General features: G+C 40.2%; 1 protein-coding gene across 1 annotated transcript; it reads left to right on the forward strand.

Annotated features, from left to right (window-relative positions):
• The first annotated feature begins 2169 nt into the window (after positions 1-2169).
• Positions 2170-18699, forward strand: LOC119731105 (matrix metalloproteinase-16-like). Its single transcript, XM_038204118.1, has 9 exons — positions 2170-2339; positions 2715-2835; positions 5196-5407; positions 6073-6283; positions 13465-13623; positions 15483-15605; positions 16321-16466; positions 17061-17202; positions 17540-18699. The coding sequence occupies exons 1-9, from the start codon at positions 2247-2249 to the stop codon at positions 17866-17868; spliced, it is 1536 nt and encodes a 511-aa protein (XP_038060046.1). The 5' UTR covers positions 2170-2246; the 3' UTR covers positions 17869-18699.
• Positions 18700-19330: the final 631 nt, after the last annotated feature.

Genomic DNA, 19330 nt, shown 5'->3' on the forward strand with positions numbered 1-19330 from the left:
TGCCTCCGGTATAAGCATGGAGGAATATTCCTCTATTGTATGAGTTTGCTATCATAATATGGTGCGGTGTTTAAAGGGAAAATACAACATTTGCAAACATCAAAAAATAAAACTACCAAATCATTTTGAAATGACTTGCTGGACTGTTAGTGAATGACAGTGTAAAGCATACTGTAAAATCATGGCACCTGGTATACTGTCATTTTCAAGAAAAGTGGTATTTTTGTATCAATTTCCAACGCTGATCGGCTGATCAGCGTTGGAAACAACTGGCTTTTTTTCAAATACTGGCCCCAATTGACCATCGCACTTGTTTGCAATCGATTACAAACCTATGAACGGGTACGAGCCAGCTAGACTGGTTCGCTGACCTTACAATTCCCCAATGTATGTAAACTGCTCTGTTTCTTCTTATATGGAGTCAGGGAACCAGACTACAGGAAAATGATCGTTTTTCTTGGTTTTTATAGCATTTTCGAACCCAAAACCTCAAAAAAGTCAGTGTAACTATATTTGCTATATATTTCTAACCCCCCAATTCCATCCATTTCTGAAAATTACAGCAAAAGCAAATGATGTATATTCCCTTTAACCACAGTTGAAAACTCATATGTGAACATTGACATCGCGTGCCTTTTGTTTCGTAGAACATACACCCAGCTTGCACTTTCAATTGATTTATAAAAAAAGTCATTGGTGGTATTTTTGCTGACACCCAACCCAAACATAGATTGGCTCGTTGAGTATACAAACCAACCAAGGCCGCTGAAAAAATAATGATCTTTCTTTTCCTGATAACGTTTGTAACTTCCATCAAACTGAGACAAATATTTACCTAAAAGTTCTTTCAATTCCTGGTAAACTAACGAAGACCGCGCCACACAAGTGGCGTGTTATATTAATTACAATTTTAAATTAAACTATACGGTGTGTATATGAAAAAAAAAGAAACCCAGATGTAAATGTTAATTATCAAAGATCTAATAAATAATTTCAAATAAGTTAAAGATCACGAAAACACCAATGTGTCCTCTTTCCAATGCTACCTTGATTGTGTGTCTGTGGCCACGGATGACTTCAACGTGCCTTCAACGTGGCTACCACCTCTTTCCACACAAAGCTCTGCAGCACGACGTCGCATATCGCTGACCGCCCGTCTTAATACTACGGCCAGCCAACAATAATAGTCAGGTAAAGCTTCCCTATAATAGGCCTATTCTTGTAAAGTTGCATGTGTTTAACTTTGTGGTGTTTTTTTTTTTTTTTTTTTTGCTGGTTTTTTTTTTTCATGACGATGCAAATCTTGTACAAAATGTGATCCCAACTTCATGGCATGTTGTCCACAATGTCGTGGTTTTCGCAGCTCGAGGGCATTATGAGTTGTTTATTATGAGTTGTTCATGATATGAAAACGTATAAAGAAACGGCCATGACCAACTTTGGTAATGTTGTCTTATCAGGGTGCATAGCACCACAGAGCTGTGAATTACTGCCCGCGAGCTCAATTATATGTTGTGATCTCCACAGGTAACTTTGAATAAGAAGTCCTTGTGGCCTATACTTGGGACACATTGTAGAAATATTTCTGGAGATCAAGCTTTTGTAACGTGTGGCTTCCAACTCGAGGGGTTTCCTTCACAAAACCCCACTTGTGGGCATCTTTCGCATCGAGAGGTCGGGGGCTACACTTAGACCTGGGCCCGTAGATTGGCAACCATTTTAGGAATGGTTTGGAGAAGGGAATATTTATAAAAATAAAAAATGGCTTTCTCTGGTAAAATTGAAAAAGAAACCTAAGAGGTCGTAATCTTTAATTCCGGTGAGAAACACATTGCCGCCTTGCTCCTGAGCGCCACCAGGTGGCGCTTTTTATGTCCGAATTCTGTGTTGTTTTCTATATGAGCGCGTGTTTGGTGGAGTGCAGTGGAACTATCACCATTAACCCTGAACAGCCACCCGCCAATAACAGCTTTGAACTGCTCTCTTATTGGCCAACAAAAATCCCCGTGACTACAAACTTCACGCACGCGTCAGCCAATCCCGAGAAAGGAAGTCGGCCGCCAGAGCGCACTACGTCTTACGTCATCGCAATGACGAAACATGTTCACACAACACATAAAAGGAGCCCGAGTAATTGGGCAGGGTATCAAATGCAGCTGGCGGCGTAAAAAGAACACTTGTTTTAGAATATTTCCACCACCTCAAGTTGAAATTTGCTGCGCCTCAGCGTGAAACGGCCTGTGACGATGACGGGGCTTACGCTACTTTTGACGGCACTGCTGGCCAGTGCTGTAACGCTTATTCACTCCCGGCCCGTGGAGAATCCCTTCGATCCCATGGTAAGCACACACAAAATGTTTACGGGGTTTTTTTTGGGGGGGGGGGGTCATCTAAGCTTGATTTTTTTTAGAATAATGGTTTGTATTTGTCGATTTTTGTATGTGTTTTATTTGCTCTTGAATTGTGTTTATTTTTTAATTTAATTTACCTTTTAACATAAATCACTGTACCAGTCAGCTTTCGAGTTTCTAAATAGTGATATTGTACCCAAATAAATCAATCAATCAATAAATAAAAACTTAAAAATGAATGAAACATTATAAGGTACTTAGCTCCAATATTTCCCAGATTTTACGCTCATTACTAGCCAAACTGTAGCACCAAAGTTGTCCCAAACTTTGTAATGGAAATATTGTTGTTCTTGAATTTGACAGACGTATCTAAGCGACTTCGGCTACTTAAAAAGACAGTCGACCGACGGGACCGGTATGGATGCTAATGAGAAACGACAAGGGATACTGAACTTCCAGTACATGGCCAACTTGACACAAACCGGTGAGTACGTGAACAATGGACTGATCCATTAAATGGCCCGCCCACTGCGCATTAGTCTGGTTCCCTGACCTGGCAAATCACTGACGTCATAAATGTGTAGGTCAGGTAGCCAACCTCGTCCACATGGTGTGGAACAGAACGCGCTCACCACTACCTGCTCTCTCACCCTGGCACTGGATCATATGCATGTGTGAAAGTTTTGAACACGCATGTAAATGATGAATAGTCTGGTGCCGTCCTGTGCTTTACATCAGCTTGGGGGTTTTTTTGCATGTGGTGTCTGGGGTACAATCAATTCGTCGCGGCGAGAGAAATGGCGTGAGTTACGAAAACACGATGTTTACAATGTTATCCAGTCAATATGAAGTATCACATTTTCATATTAAAATGAACAAATTGGAAAGGAACTTATTCTTAGTCAGAAGGTGTGGACGTAATAATTACAATGAACGTAAAAAAACGTAATACACGTTGGAAATAACACCAAGTACACGATACAAATCCAGTTCTTGCTAATGCGGTATCGAATCAGGATACAGGAAGAAAGTTTCCTATCCAGGGCTTACTATTGGAAAGGAGGTTGGAAATAAAGTAAGCACTGGGGATGAGGTCGGTCAGGTAGCCGCCACGGCTAAAAATTAACATGGTGGGCCTTTTTCAAAGCTCGGCTTCGTTTACTGTTTGGCTTTATCATTAAAATAAACACGCGTGACTGGAATGACGAATTGCTTTCCAACGGCTTGATTGATTTGATGAGGACCAAACTTTTTGTACCACGCAACTCCTTCGCGCAATAATTACATGAAAACTGCAAATTTTGAAGATGTATAGTTGTGTAGATTTGGCAATATGTCAAACTGTTATCATTCCGTTACACACACCAAGAGGTTGGGCGAACGGTCTGGGGTTTTTTTTGCTGAATGGTTGGTCAACATACCAACTGCAGACACTTTTGGGTAAACTCTTCCCAATAATTGGTAATTTTTTTTAACCCGAATTAACCGACAATTTCAGTAATTAATACCAAAGTTGGGTGAAGTGTCCAACAGTTTGTTACCAACTTTTGTGTTTTTATAACATTGCAGAAACACGTTTTAAAGCCCTAAAAGGCTGCATTTGAGATGAAAGGATCCCTTTAAAACAATGACCTTTTCCTATACGGGAAGAATTCCATATACATGGACATCACTAAATTTTCCCTGCAGTGACCTATCAGCCATCAGAAAGCGAAAACATGTCCTCAAAAGTCAAATTTAGCAGGGAAAATATTGAAGCATTTACTGTGAAATTCAAGGAATTTGTTAGATCAGTCTCATACGGTTTGTGCACGGGATGCCAAGTGATGTCCTCCTGTACACCTGTGGTGTATATCATGTGTACAACACATTGACCTTGTTATAAGTAAATAATTTTGTTTCCTGGTCTACCCTCGCATCAAAATTAAAACAAGAATTTGTCACAATACTAAACTGCATATCATATCCATGGAAGGGAATCGAACTGAAAACTGATTGTTTAAAGAGGCATGTTTTATTCGCACACAATCTATACAGCAATAATGGTCAGAATCCAAGAAAAGAGAGAGATGTTCGACTAGACCCATGATTTACCACCCGTCCGAGTTAAAAGGGCAAAACTATCTTATTTATTTCATGATTTCATATTTAGGATGTAAGGTGATCTTTGAAATTCGTTGTGAAATCCGTCCAACGTAAAAAGGTGCTGTCAACGAATTTCAACGCAAAATAGGTTTTTTTATTTTTATTTTTTTATTTGTTTTTAAATTAAATTGCTGTAACAGTACAAAAGTAACTTTTGAATGAGACATCGAAAGAAACAAAGAAAGACCAACATTTAGGAATGGAATAATTACTTTAAACATTTCAAATTATTTACAGCATGACAATTATTTAAGTTCTCGCAGGGTAGACTGGATCCCGCCTCCTATCTCATGATCTCATGAACCAGTCTGCTCGCAAAACAGATCACTTTGCAAGAGGGTTGCACACGCCAAAAAAAATAGACAATGTGTAGTTTTCATTAAAATACAGTCACAATATATGTGGAGCGCCGTGATACAATGGTTACGGTGTTGGACCCATGTGACGTGGTGCATGTGCTGTGACGTGTTCCCCTGACGGGGAACATGGTATTTGTGTTCTTGGGCAAGACACTTTACTACAATTGCCTCTCACCACCCGGGAGTATCAACGGGTACTTGTAAGGGTAGACACCAGATTGTGCTGATATCACCGCACATTACTATTTTTATTAAGTTGAAAATATGTTGGGAGACGTAATTTCCCTACTCCCAGTGTTATCGGGTGTGCCACACTGATTGTCGTACCTTCCCCATGCAGGTGAACTTGATCAAGACACCATGGACATGATGAACATGTCTCGTTGCGGCATGCCGGACAACATCGGTCACGCCTTGGACGCTAGACGGAAGAAGCGGTTCTCCCTCGGACCAACATGGAGCAGAACCGACCTGACCTATCGCATCGACAACACGACCCCTGACATCCCCGACCGAGCCGACGTTGATGCAACCATGGCCGCAGCTCTGAAGGTATTCTACACTCTCAAAAGTGCCTGGCCACATTGACCCAGAATCCGAGTTCTGTTCCGCCTGGCACTTTTTTATAGAGTCAAAAGTGACACCTCTCCGGGTCAACATGACCCTTTCGTGCAGGTTTTCTGGGTTAAAATGACCAGGGAAATGAGTTTCAGCGTCAGCCTTGACGCGTAAGAGTGCCAGTTTCAACCCATGAAAGTGTCAGGCCAAATAGAACCGGGATCCCGCATCAAATCTCACCAGGAACTTAGTGTATAAAATATAAATCCTTTAAGCTTTGACCGAACAGATATTTCGCCGTAGTTTATGAAATGCCGCATAGTACGAAATTAACAGTGTTGCATTTGCTGGTCCCAGAGTGCCAGACTAGTGTCCTCCTTGAGCCTGATTGACTCACTGACAAGTGACTGACTGCCCGACCGACTGACCGACTGACTGTCACTGGTGACTGGTTTGTTGGCTGTTGAAGAGAACCGGGCAGTGCTATCTTATAGAATTATCCCAAAGTGTGCTGAATCTGGCCCATCGTGTAAACCAGATGCATGAAAAGACTTCCAGTGAATAACCATTCTGGACCAATTGAACACAAATTTGTGCACTATGTGACCAGCTTTGCTGGGCTTGCCTTATCTTGGTTTTTCCTGTCTTGTGCTATTTAGGTCTGGTCGGACGTCACACCGTTGACTTTCACCCGAGTTACTGGCAACACTCCGGCCGACATTGTCATCTTCTTCGCCCCAAGCAACCAGGGCCACGGGGACAGCAGCCCGTTCGACGGCCCGAGGGGTGTCCTGGCTCACGCTTTCTACCCGGAGATTGGAGACGCTCATTTCGACGAAGGAGAACAGTGGACCATCAACTCTAACTCAGGTGGGACCAACTGGAATCATAATATGTCTGCTCCCTCGATCCAGGGATGAAGTCGACTACTCGAGCCCATCACAAGTCCCTGCAAGTCCATCATAAATCCCTGCAGGTCCATCACAAGTCCTCCAGTCCCAATTTAGCTCACAAGCTATTCAAATGAGCTTTGACAAAGGACATTCCTTTGTTATTGTTCATCCACTGTTACTTGTGACTGGACTTATGACTGGACTTGTGACTGCACTTGTGACTAGACTTGTGACTAGACTTGTGACTAGACTTGTGACTGCACTTGTGACTGCACTTGTGACTGCACTTGTGCTGGACTTGTGATGGACTTGTGATGGACTCGACTAAATGCCTGCCCTGATAAAATGAACAAAAAAAATATTTCTTAACATTATTTTGTACAAGCCTGCAGAGTGGTTCGTATTCCATTCCACGTGTTTATAACCTCGTTCCCAGGTTCTGCTTTCAATCTCGAAACAATTGTAGACCCTGGGGGAAAACTTGCTTCCTGTATTCTGATTAGATCCCACAATAGCAATAATGGATTTATACCGTGTAGTTGGTGATTTTGTTTCCAACGGTCACTAATTGTATAAATACGATTTTGAACGTTCACTGAGATTTATAACGTCCACGGCTCCTCAGAAACGATCCTCACTTTTCCATTTTGCAAATAATCACATTTAGTGTAATACTGCATTAATTGTAAGATTAGGCCAAAAATAAATATTCGGTCTCTGGTCAGACCAAAGTTCCGGAATTGACGCGGGGACGCGGCTTTTTTTTTTTTTTTCTTCAAGCTTGGATTGTACAGACAAGGTGGGGTACTATTTTGCTTTTTTTGGTGTCCTCATGTACGCTAGTGTCCTCCATAATTTGCCCTGGTACTCTCGATCATTTGCCTTGGTGCAATTTCCCATTCCTTAGTGCTCTTTATTAAAAAAAAAAATTGCAATAGAGGTGTAGCAATAGAGGGCGCTGTTGGAGCTACCGCGGAACATTTTGGGAAAAACAGATTTACGCGCGTGATTAAAATCGACGCGCGCGCTGACCAGAGACCGACTTATTTTTGTTGGGGCCTTATCACAATTTGATTCGATGTGAATTATTAGCTGTTTCGGTGTACACACCGAAACAGCTCTTGTTTTTGTTATTTTTTTTTTGGCTTTTTCGCAATTTTGCGAAAAAGCCTTTCTTTTTGTTCTGATTTTTTTTTTTTTTAGCTGTTTCGGTGACACACCGAAACAGCTCTTGTTTTCGTTAAGATTTTTTTTTTCTTTTACTTTTTTTTATTTTTTTGGCTTTTTCGCAATTTTGCGAAAAAGCCTTTCTTTTTGTTCTGATTTTTTTTTGGGGGGGGGCTTTTTCGCAATTTTGCGAAAAAGCCTTTCTTTTTGTTCTGATTTTTTTCTTTCTTTTTTTTTGGCTTTTCCGCAAAGTTGCGGAAAAGCCTTTGTTTTTGTTCTCATTGGCTTTTTCGCAATTTTGCGAAAAAGCCTTTGTTTTTGTTCTCATTTTTTTTGGCTTTTCCGCATAGTGCGGAAAAGCCTTTGTTTTTGTTCTCTTTTTTTTTTTTTTTTTGGCTTTTCCGCAAAGTTGCGGAAAAGCCTTTGTTTTTGTTCTCATTTTTTTTTTTTTTTTTGGCTTCTTCTTTTTGTCGCCTAAATCCCATAGACTTTGTGCACGTTTTTTCTCAACGCCACTTTTGGCATTAATCTTTGTCCTACATCATTCAAAGTTAGCATAAGCATAGTCCCTATAGCAAAGATCTGTCCCGAAGATTGACGTCATGGTGACGTCATCGACTAATTTATTATAGATTTTTGAATATTTAATTTTCCCCATAGACTTTGTACACAGAAGATTAAAAAAAATTGTCGATTTGCAAAGGGCATTTTTGACTCTTTGCCAGTAATTCATTTACACCACTCTTTGTCTAAGCAAAGACCCTAATTTAAACAACATTGTGTAATGATGACGTCATGATGACGTCATCAGGTGTGTATTTATAGGCAATTAAATTGTGACACTTTTAATATTCAAAAATGCATAAGAAATCAACCGTACGCGTCCGCAGCATTTTGTTGCCGGCAAGTGGTAGAATAGGTTGAGGTCTTTATTTTATTCACTGTACGTGAAATCACGTGACCCTTGCTTCCGGTCGAAAAAGGCCCAAACCGGAAGTGGCTTATCATTTGAAAGTGGTAATAGATATAAACTTGCTTTTAACGGTGTTAGTCTCTTGGCAAATAGTATTCTTCAAATCATCTACCGATGACGTCATGCAATCTTCGAGCGCCCTCTAGCGACGGGTTGAAAATTAGCAAAAATGTATTTTGAATAGATGTCTGTGGCGAAGTTTGTCGTAATCGCCTAAATATTGGTGTATATGATGACCTTGACCCACTTAAGACGTGTGCGAAGTTTTAGGCAAATGACGTCATCAGACCGGAAGTTACAATAAAAAGACCCTTTTTCATTTGAAAATTCCTGAAAAATCAACCATGGCAGTTTTTATATTTGTTTTTACTTTAATTGTCGATTGAAGGGTAGGTCTAAAACATTTCAAAGTTTCGAGGCGATAAGCAAACTCGAACATACCCTGTGCACGCTTAAAACTTCACGTTGACAATACCTCTGCTTCAAAACATGCACAGGACAGGACGTCCACAATGTGCATGTACATGCACGTACGTTGTACATAGGCACGTACATCGTATGTCAGTCAGCCTGCAGCGCACGTGTTGCTGAGGTCAAATCCTGTCCACAGTGACCGTTTTAGCCGATTTTCGGCTAACTTTGACAGATTTTATGTTCATGCATGCACATGGACGTATTATAGCACTCTTGGCATTAATCTTTTTCAGATATCATTGAAAGTTGGCATAAGCATAGTCCCTATAGCCAAGACGTGTCCCGAAGAGTGACGTCATGGTGACGTCATCAAGTGATTTATTATGGATTTATGAATAATTAATTTTTCTCATAGACTTTGTACACAGCTTTCTCCACAAGTCTTTCCCTATACAACACTGATATATCTTACTGAGTAGTTCTGAACTTCGGCTGAGAATTACTATGAGAAGGAAAAAGAAATCGTATTTTTTTACGCCTTTCATTTGATTGAAAATATTCCCAAGAGTTAGAATAGCAAGTAATATTTTATAAAAATGTTTCAGTTTAAAGGAAAATCACGCATTTAAAGGTGCAGTTTTTCTGCAGTGGGATTTTTAACCTATTGACTTTGTACACGTTTTCAAGCCACCATTTTCGTATTTTGGCGATCTGGAATCGTCATCAAAGTTACAGCCAAGAAAGACCCTCATACAAAAATTATGCCAAGACTATGACTCACGATGACGTCATCACCTAATTCTTTATTGACTTTTGAAAATTTACGTACATATTGTGAAGTCTTATATCTACAGAAATGTAAGTCCGATTGGGTTGAAACTTGGTATGTGGCTATACCAGGATGTGTTATAGATTAAAAATGAGGTGACGTCATGATGACGTCATCTTGAGATTTTATATAATATTTATTTGTTTGGACTTTTAGCCATATCTCCCGAACGCAACATGCAAAATGCAAAATTCTTTTTTGCATTTGGTCTGTTATGTAATAGCTATTTGCACAAAACTTGAAAAAAAAGTGTGACGTCATCATGACGTCATCAAAATGCGATTTTGCAAAACTCATATAAGGAAAGGTCCAATTGTCATGAAACTTGGTGGGTAGGTAGTTAATCATACTAGTATGCAAAGTTCGAAGTGACGTCACGATGACGTCATCAACAAATTAAAAATTTTTGTCGATTTTCAAAGTGCGTTTTCGACTCTTTGCCAGTAATTTATTTAGATCACTCTTTGTCCAAGCAAAGACCTTGTGCACACGCACATACATCGTATTGCCGAGGTCAAATCCTGTCCACAGTGACCGTTTTAGCCGATTTTCGGCTAACTTTGACAGATTTTATGTTCATGCATATTCAGGGCATATTATTGATTAAAAAAAATCATAATGCGGAAAAGCCCTATGTTCTGTTGCAAACAGACATAGATCTCTAGTTTTTTCCTTCTTTTTGTCGCCAAAACCCCATAGACTTTGTGCACGTTTTTTCTGGCCTCCACTTTTGGCATTAATCTTTGTCAGACATCATTCAAAGTTTGCATAAGCATAGTCCCTATAGCAAAGATGTGTCCCGAAGATTGACGTCATGGTGACGTCATCGACTAATTTATTATAGATTTTTGAATATTTAATTTTTCCCATAGACTTTATACACAGAAATTTTAAAAAAAGTTGTCGATTTTCAAAGGACATTTTCGACTCTTTGCCAGTAATTCATTTACACCACTCTTTGTCCAAGCAAAGACCCTAATTCAAACAACATTGTGGAATGATGACGTCATGATGACGTCATCCTGTGTTGATTGATAGGCAAATAAATTGTGACACTTTTAATATTTAAAAATGCATAAGAAATCGACCATACGCGTCCGCAGCATTCTGTTGCCGGCAAGTGGTAGAGTAGGTGGAGGTCTTTATTTCATTCAGTGTGCGAGAAATCACGTGACCCTTGCTTCCGGTCGAAAAAGGCCAAAACCGGAAGTGGCTTTTCATTTAAAAGTGGTAATAGATATGAACTTGCTTTTAACGGTGTTAGTCTCTCGGCCAATAGTATTTTTCAAATCATTTACCAATGACGTCATGCAATATTCGAGCGCCCTCTAGCGACAGGTTGAAAATTTTCAAAAATGTGTTTTGAATAGATGTCTGTGGTGAAGTTTGTCAGAATCGCCTAAATACTGGTGTATAGGATGACCTTGACCCCCTTAAGACGTGTGAGAAGTTTTAGGCGTATGACGTCATCAGACCGGAAGTTATAATGAAAAGACCCTTTTTCCTTTGAAAATTCCTGAAAAATCAACCATGGCAGTTTTTATATTTGTTTTTACTTTAATTGTCGATTTAAGGGTAGGTCTAAAACATTTCAAAGCTTCGAGGCAATAAGCGAACTCGAACATGGCACATGCACGCTTAAAACTTCAAGTTGACAATATACCTCTGCTTTAAAACATGCACAGGACGTCCACAGTGTACATGTACATGCACGTACGTTGTACATACGCACATACATCGTATGTCAGTCAGCCCGCAGCGCTAGCGCACGTGTTGCTGAGGTCAAATCCTGACCACAGTGACCGTTTTAGCCGATTTTCGGCTAACTTTGACAAAACATGCACAGGACGTCCACAATGTACATGTACATGTACATGCACGTACGTTGTACATACGCACATGTACATCTTATGTCAGTCAGACTGCAGGGCAAGTGTTGCTGAGGTCAAATCCTGAAAACAGTGACCGTTTTAGCCGATTTTCGGCTAACTTTGACAGACTTTATGTTCATGCATAGTCAGAGACGTATTATTGATAAAACAATCATAATGCGGAAAAGCCCTATGTTCTGTTGCAAACAGACATAGATCTCTAGTTTCTCTTTTTTTTTTTCTTCCACTTTTTTTCCCATAGGATAACACGTGTTTTCGTTCTACAACGCACTTTTGGACTTTTTTCAAATCCGATCGACTTCAAACCCGGCACACACTTAGACCACCATCTGAAGATGTGCACTGAAACTTTTCGTCATGCTGACGTCATCACGTGATTTATTATAGATTTTTGAATATTTAATTTTTCCCATAGACTTTGTACACAGAAATTTAAAAAAAATGTCAATTTTCAGAGGGCATTTTCGACACTTTGCCAGTAATTCATCTACACCAATCTTTGTGCAAGCAATGACCCTAATTCAAACAACATTGTGTAACGATGACGTCATGATGACGTCATCCGGTGTTTATTTATGGGCAATTAAATTGTGACACTTTTAATATTTAAAAATGCATAAGAAATCAACCGTACGCGTCCGCAGCATTCTGTTGCCGGCAAGTGGTAGAGTAGGTTGAGGTCTTTATTTCATTCAGTGTGCGTAAAATCACGTGACCCTTGCTTCCGGTCGAAAAAGGCCCAAACCGGAAGTGGCTTATTATTTAAAAGTGGTAATAGATATGATCTTGCTTTTAACGGTGTTAGTCTCTTTGCTGATAGTATTCTTCAAATCATCTACCGATGACGTCATGCAATCTTCGAGCGCCCTCTAGCGACAGGTTGAATATTTTCAAAAATGTATTTTGAATAGATGTCTGTGGCGAAGTTTGTCGGAATCGCCTAAATATTGGTGTATATGATGACCTTGACCCACTTAAGACGTGTGCAAAGTTTAAGGTGTATGACGTCATCAGACCGGAAGTTATAATGAAAAGACCCTTTTTCCTTAAAAAATTCCTGAAAAATCAACCATGGCAGTTTTTACATTAGTTTTTACTGTAATTGTCTATTTATGGGTAGGTCTAAAATATTTCAAAGCTTCAAGGCAATAAGCAAACTCGGACATGCCCTGCGCACGCTTAAAACTTCAGGTTGACAATAACTCTGCTTTAAAACATGCACAGTCCACAATGTACATGTACATGTACATGCACGTACGTTGTACATATCGTATGTCAGTCAGCCCGCGCGCAGCGCACGTGTTGCTGAGGTCTATCCTGTCCACAGTGACCGTTTTAGCCGATTTCCGGCTAACTTTGACAGATTTCATGTTCATGCATAGTCAGGGACGTAGGATAGACACTTTTTGTATAGAATACGCATGTACATGTTCATTCGACCTGGATGAAACTCCTTTACGGCAGTCATTAATAAAACGGTCGAAACAGCTCAGTGTTTGTCCACAAACACATTTCTAGTTTCACTTGAATTTCACACATTGAACTCAAACCAAAAAAGTACAAATCATAATGTCGTTTTCATGGCGACAGATTTGATTTAGGTACAGTGAAACAGGTATATCTCTTATTTGAGTCGTGTGGTTCTGAACAGAATCAGTTGTTTTAATTCAACGTTTCGAACATTGTGCTCTGTTCGTCATCATGAGACTGATGACGAACATTGCCTGGTTCCTCTCAGAACCACACAACTCAAGAGAGATAATATTCACATGGTATCACAGCTAATCTGCCATATACTTTGTTCATGTCCACAGTCCACCATGCAAACCTGTACAAGTCTCAGACATCTCTTTATTCACGGAATTGTTTGTGTTTTCCTGTAGGAATCAACCTGTTTCAGGTGGCAGCGCACGAGTTCGGTCACAGCCTGGGCTTGGGGCATTCCAATGTACAGGGGGCGCTGATGTTTGCGTTCTACGCCGGCTACGTGCCAAACTTCCAGCTGCACTCCGATGATATTTTAGGCATCCAGGCACACTACGGTAATGCGGTTTTTTTTCTCTCTTACAAATACAATGAAGAAATTTCTCAATGGTCGTGCACTGTACCCCGACTCGTTTACGTGCAAACAATACGGGCCTTCGAGACGCCCGTGTGCTCTACTAATAGACGGTTGAAATTTGTAATGTCAGGTCGCCCACTGCTTTAGGCTTTGTACTCGAAGATCCTTGTTCAAAATGTAATGAGACATGGCCTACTTAGAATACGGATTGATGTTTTCGGAAAACTTGAGCTATCCATCCTTTTATAGGATTGTCAAAATCCCGGTAACTTTGCGAGAGTCACTCGTTCACCGCGCGCACTATTTACGCCGCCATGTTTGTTTGCGTTATTTGCCTCGCTTTGATTTTCAAGAGGGCGTACCTTGAGGAAGGTCTTTTGTATGTTTCTTGTGTTTGTTCCCAGAAAATGTCAGTCAAATAAATAAAGCGTTCCCTCTTTCGTTCACAAATGTAGTCTTTTATGTACCAACTTCAGGCCAATTAACCTATCGCGCTAGAATTGTGTCAACGCAGCTATGAAATATTGTCCAATTACATGATATACAAGTGGACGCGGAACGCGCAAAATCTGAGAACAAAACTTTAGTGTACAAAATTCCATAGGGTTGTCTAAGGGGCGTGGCTCACTCGCAAACGGCGATAGGTCAATTATAATTATTCTCAATTGTTCTCAGACTCAAAAATTCCACGAAGAGTCACAGCTTTTGATGCCACCACAACGGGCACTGCTTTACAGAACATTCGTCTTTACATATTGTGCATACTTGTATATGACTTCCATATTAATGTGCACTTTTACCGAGGATTGGTGCTTATAGTGTTTACTGTTATAGCTCTGTCTTCAATACTGTATTTTCATTGGCCTAGAACGATCACGTGTTAAGTTTATAAAAAGTCATGGCATACTCCCTTCAGTGTGCTATGACTTTGTACGTACGGTACGTTCGGTGTGAAACGCTTGTATCGTTGGTATACCCTCGCTATTTTTACCATATTTTCACGCATGAGTGGGAGCAGCGAACTAGCAGACGATCAGCTGTTTCGAGCACGCGACATGCATGTGAGTTGACGTTCGATTGTCATGATTGTTGTGTTTACTGCTGTTTGTTTTCGTGACTTTTACATCAAAGTCCCAAGAATCCAAGACAGAGGTATAACCAATCAATTGGGCGCATAGCACCATCGGGTGCTTATAAAAACGTCATATCCCGCATCACAGCAGTCAACAATTGTTAAATATACATGTACCTATTATTTAGCCCCGCCCTATAATGCTTTGACAAATCACAGTCTCCATTGAAGGCTGACATGCGTGCACTCAAAAGTCCGACATTCGTGCCGATCTAGTCTTTTTTTATTTGCATCCGCAACACCACTAGACGTCATCACGCTCTTTATGCATATGTATAATATGCTAATTAGGCAATCGCCAAGGCGAAATTTTCACACTTTGCCCTCGATTGTGTTAAATGAATGCATGAATGTGTTTAATCATAATATAGTCTGAGTTAATTCTTCAATCCGGTTCGTTAGTGTGACATCAGTTCAGTTTAAACCACGCCCACTGGCCATTAAGTAGCATTGGAACCATTGGAACCGGAAGTTAACGCAACTTGAGCGTTTATCCAATGGGCGCTAGTAATTAGTGGTGCGTGCACGTCTATGGCGTTTTTACTAACGAACCGGATGATAATTTATTTTCGTCACTGTTTAACTGTTTAACTGTTCGACGTACACGTGATGATGTCCACGTACACACTGGGCGGGGCCTATAATGACTAGGTCTGTTGTATAGGCATTGTTCTAACATCTGGTTCTTTCTTTGTTGTTTTATACAGGTATCGGCTCCGGTGGACCCGATGTGACCATGGCCCCCAACCCGCCCGAGCCTGATGCACCTTGCACCGGCAGAGTAGATGCCGTCACCACCACCAGAGATCGAAGCACCTACATTTTTGAAGGTTAGTTGAGATTTTTCATAATTATTGTGGGACGTTTCTTTCAAGCACACAGTTTAAAATGTGTCTCAAATACTGGACTTCTTCTGTATTGTGAGCCATCTTGAAAAGTGGTCTTCTTCAAATTTAAAATCTAGACTGCTTTTCAACTTGATAATCACGATGGAAACTACAAAACACAGGAAAAACAAATCCCGTATCAGTACTAGACAGAATTTTTTCGGGGGGTGGAATTTTGAGAAAATTTGGCCGGAATGACTGCACGGATTGTTACAGGATAGCTTGTTGGCTAGAGGTAGGGTTGTTTTTTTCTCTCTGGCTTTGAATGCACCTTCATTGTTAACCCTATAACAGTCCTGAATGCTCAAATGTTTACATGATTCTGCAATTAATCAATTAAAATAAAGAGCACAGCCTGCAACGCATAAAGAGTCTTTGTTGAAACAATGAAGCGGCAACCAAACTAAAGACTAATCCAGACAATCGGGCGCTGTACACTCACAAGGCCCCCTTCATGGAGAAACCAAATGAACAATAGCTAGCACAATGCTTTCGCCAATGAAAGGGGCCTCCGTGATAGAATTGACAGCGTGCTCGGATTGGTACGTATACGTTATGGTTTGGGAACACACATTAAAACAAAGCAACAAAAAGAGGTTCATTCCGTCATGAATTCAACAATGATACATTAATGTCATTTTCTGTCTATGTCATGCAGGGAGTAACGTTTGGAAATTTGAATTTGGCGCGTCCCGTATTTCCACTGGTTCCCACAAGTCTATCTCCTCGACTTTCGTTGGTCTACCAGACAATATCGACGCTGCGCTTTACGACCCCAGGAATATGAAGACGTACTTTTTCAAGGTACGGAACAAGAATAACAAAAAAATTGTGGGGAAACAGTTTTTGTGAACAACGGCAGGCTTTTACAAGCCCTCTTCGTGCAAACTGTTCTTGCCGTTAAAAACCGGGATCATTTGCGTTTCATGCATTTTGTTGGTTTCAAATAATAACGCTACTCAAAATCCAAAGACGAATATTCAAAACCCAACCCGTTGAAGTTTCAGCTCATTTGATATTACACGTTTTGAGAAAACAGTGACAAACCATGCATAGCCCTTTTTTATCACGAAATGCCATTTCGTCCATAGCACTCTCTGTTTCCAAAAATCAGTCAATTGACTGATAGTTGGAAATCACCTACATTCCTTGATTTCTTCCACATGACAGCGGGGTGTTTAGAACCAGTATGCCATCTATAATCCAAGTCACATTTTTTATAATAGTTCGCTAGGTCTCTATTAGGAGCTAAATGCAAATCATCATATATGCCTTTTAAATGTGTGTATTTATAATGAACTTCATTCCGTAATCAAAGAGTTGACTTGAACATATCAGTAGAAGAAAATTACGATTTGGATGATTTATTTTTGATAATTTATTTTGTTTCAATTTCAGGGAAGTCAATATTGGCGATTTAACAACGAGGTCATGGATGCCAATTTTCCGAGTCCTATTACCGGTGACTGGGGCACCTTGCCGGGCGATCTCGACGCTGCCTTTTTCTGGAGTGGGAACGGCCAAATCTTCTTCATAAAAGGTGGGTGGAAAGTTTACTTTATTGTTTGATATCTGTGCCCCAAACCTAGTCTACGTTACCATTCAGCACTCCAGATTCAAGAAACATTGAGTTTTAAGTAAGTAGGTCTTGGAACTAGACAAAGCAACGTTAGAAGCTCCCGGATGTCAACACCTATTGATTTGCACACCAGTTTTGACTGGTTGCTATGTGTTGCCATTCAGCACTCCCGACTCAGGAATCATCCAGTTTCAATCAAATGAGTCTAGGAGCCAGATAAGCCAATGTGGGAAAAATTCCCGGATGTCTGCGCTCACAGATAGAGCAAATTAAAGTTTTGTTCGTCCTTTTCCCGCAGGCGATAAGTATTACCGCTTCAATAACGGCAAGGTCGACGAAGGCTACCCGCGTGACCTGAGCGTCTGGAAAATCCCTGGTAACCAGGTCACTGCTGCCATGCAGTGGACCAACCGGAGGACGTACTTCTTCACCCCGAATGGAGGCTTCTACCGGTTTAATGACCGGCGCTTCAAGGTGGAAGTTGGCTACCCGCGGCCCGTTGCCTCAGCGTGGCAGGGGTGTATGAACACCATCGAAGCGGCCACGCCTACCGCTGGTGTTAGTGGTCTGGTATCCAGTCTTCTCGCAATGGTGTTGCCTGTTGTTTTAGGAAACATTTACTTTTAGACAAACACCCTTGTACTTGCGTTTTAAAAGGCATATAGGATCATTTGCGTTTATCCTTAAGGTAAATTACCGAATTATTATCAAAGAGCTTCCTTGAATTAAAAATCGTACTGGTACTATAAAACAGCAAACACTCCGTGAAATCATTCCGTCTGGCTTGCTGTCAGTAAGAAGAAATCAAGAAATGTATATGGGATTTTTTGACTGATCCTTAAAAAAGAGTACAAATAACGAAATCTTCTTTCGTAATATTTTTGCGCATGATTTTTCACTGTTTAATTGAAAGGTAACCTCATCAACAGGTAAGGTTTTGAACATTCTTCATTGGAATTTGAGTGGTGTTATAATTGGAAACGAACAAAACGCATGACAGAACAATGGTACACGCCTTTAACAAAATTGTTTTCAAGCACGAAGCGGTATGTAAACAACACACAGTGACTGTGCTGTGCTTATGAATAAGATAAAAAAAAAAACATAAAAGAAAGCAAACATTTGTCCCAAATTTTCCAAAATGCTGCAGCTTTGCCCGTAAATACAGACTTCCTTCAAGGAATAGAAATGACCGTCGCACAAGCACGTTTAATGAACTGGCTAAAATGAAATTCTATTAATCGATTGGCTATTCGAAAGCATAGTTTATAGTTAGGAAAATAGTGCTTAATTTTGAAATTATGAATTTGTTAATATTTATCGTGGCACCACATAGTTTTTTCTGATTTAAAGAGATAACATTTTCCACAACAGTACATGAAAAAGAATTTAAAAATGCATGAGAAATGAGTACAATTATTTCAAATGTCCTTCGTTAATCATAACAAAATGCGATGAATTTCGTAATGTAATTCGTACTACCGACCCTCACTAGAATAAATCCTATAGTTAAATATCTATCATGTATTTTATTCATGATGCTGTTATGACCAAAGTACTCAGATTTTGCAAACTACTATTTAATAAAAAAAAAACTTATCAAAACTAAAACGGCCTGAATAAGTCTGTGCTTGTTTTACTGGTGCGTTTTGAATTACAATATGTCAAACGCATGCGCAGTTTTAGACCTTTTCATTCAACTCCCTTTTATTTATTATCTCCGCCAAGTGTGTACTGTTGGCTTACATTGGAATAATTATATTCTTCGTATGTAAACTTTGGGACCTCGCCCGACCAAGAGAAATTTGGCACGCCTTAAGAGAAGACGTCGCACACCTTTGCCAAAATATTTGACCGTGCTGGTCCCAGAGTGCCAGCCTCAGTCATCTTTGTTACTGTCTCACGTAAATGACCACCTGATTGTAACTTGTGAATTAGACTTGCATAAGTCCCACCTTGGCCCCAAAATTTGACCCAGATGCCGATCTCATTTCAGACCACATTGGTCTGGTACCAAATGTTCTGGATGGCAGCAAACACACCGTCCTTTTGAATTTTTTGCGTCATTGTTAAGCTAATGTGCACATGT

The sequence above is a fragment of the Patiria miniata genome, unplaced genomic scaffold (genome assembly GCF_015706575.1).
Source record: "Patiria miniata isolate m_02_andy unplaced genomic scaffold, ASM1570657v1 HiC_scaffold_23, whole genome shotgun sequence".
In the NCBI taxonomy this organism is placed as follows: domain Eukaryota; kingdom Metazoa; phylum Echinodermata; class Asteroidea; order Valvatida; family Asterinidae; genus Patiria; species Patiria miniata.

What these genes read in the sequence shown, in the direction of transcription:
- LOC119731105 (XM_038204118.1), top strand. Translation starts at nt 2,247, where the DNA reads ATGACGGGGCTTACGCTACTTTTGACGGCACTGCTGGCCAGTGCTGTA. An exon ending in CCATGGCCGCAGCTCTGAAG is followed by an intron (nt 5,408 to 6,072) that starts GTATTCTACACT and finishes TGTGCTATTTAG; the next exon opens with GTCTGGTCGGACGTCACACC. An exon ending in GACCATCAACTCTAACTCAG is followed by an intron (nt 6,284 to 13,464) that starts GTGGGACCAACT and finishes GTTTTCCTGTAG; the next exon opens with GAATCAACCTGTTTCAGGTG.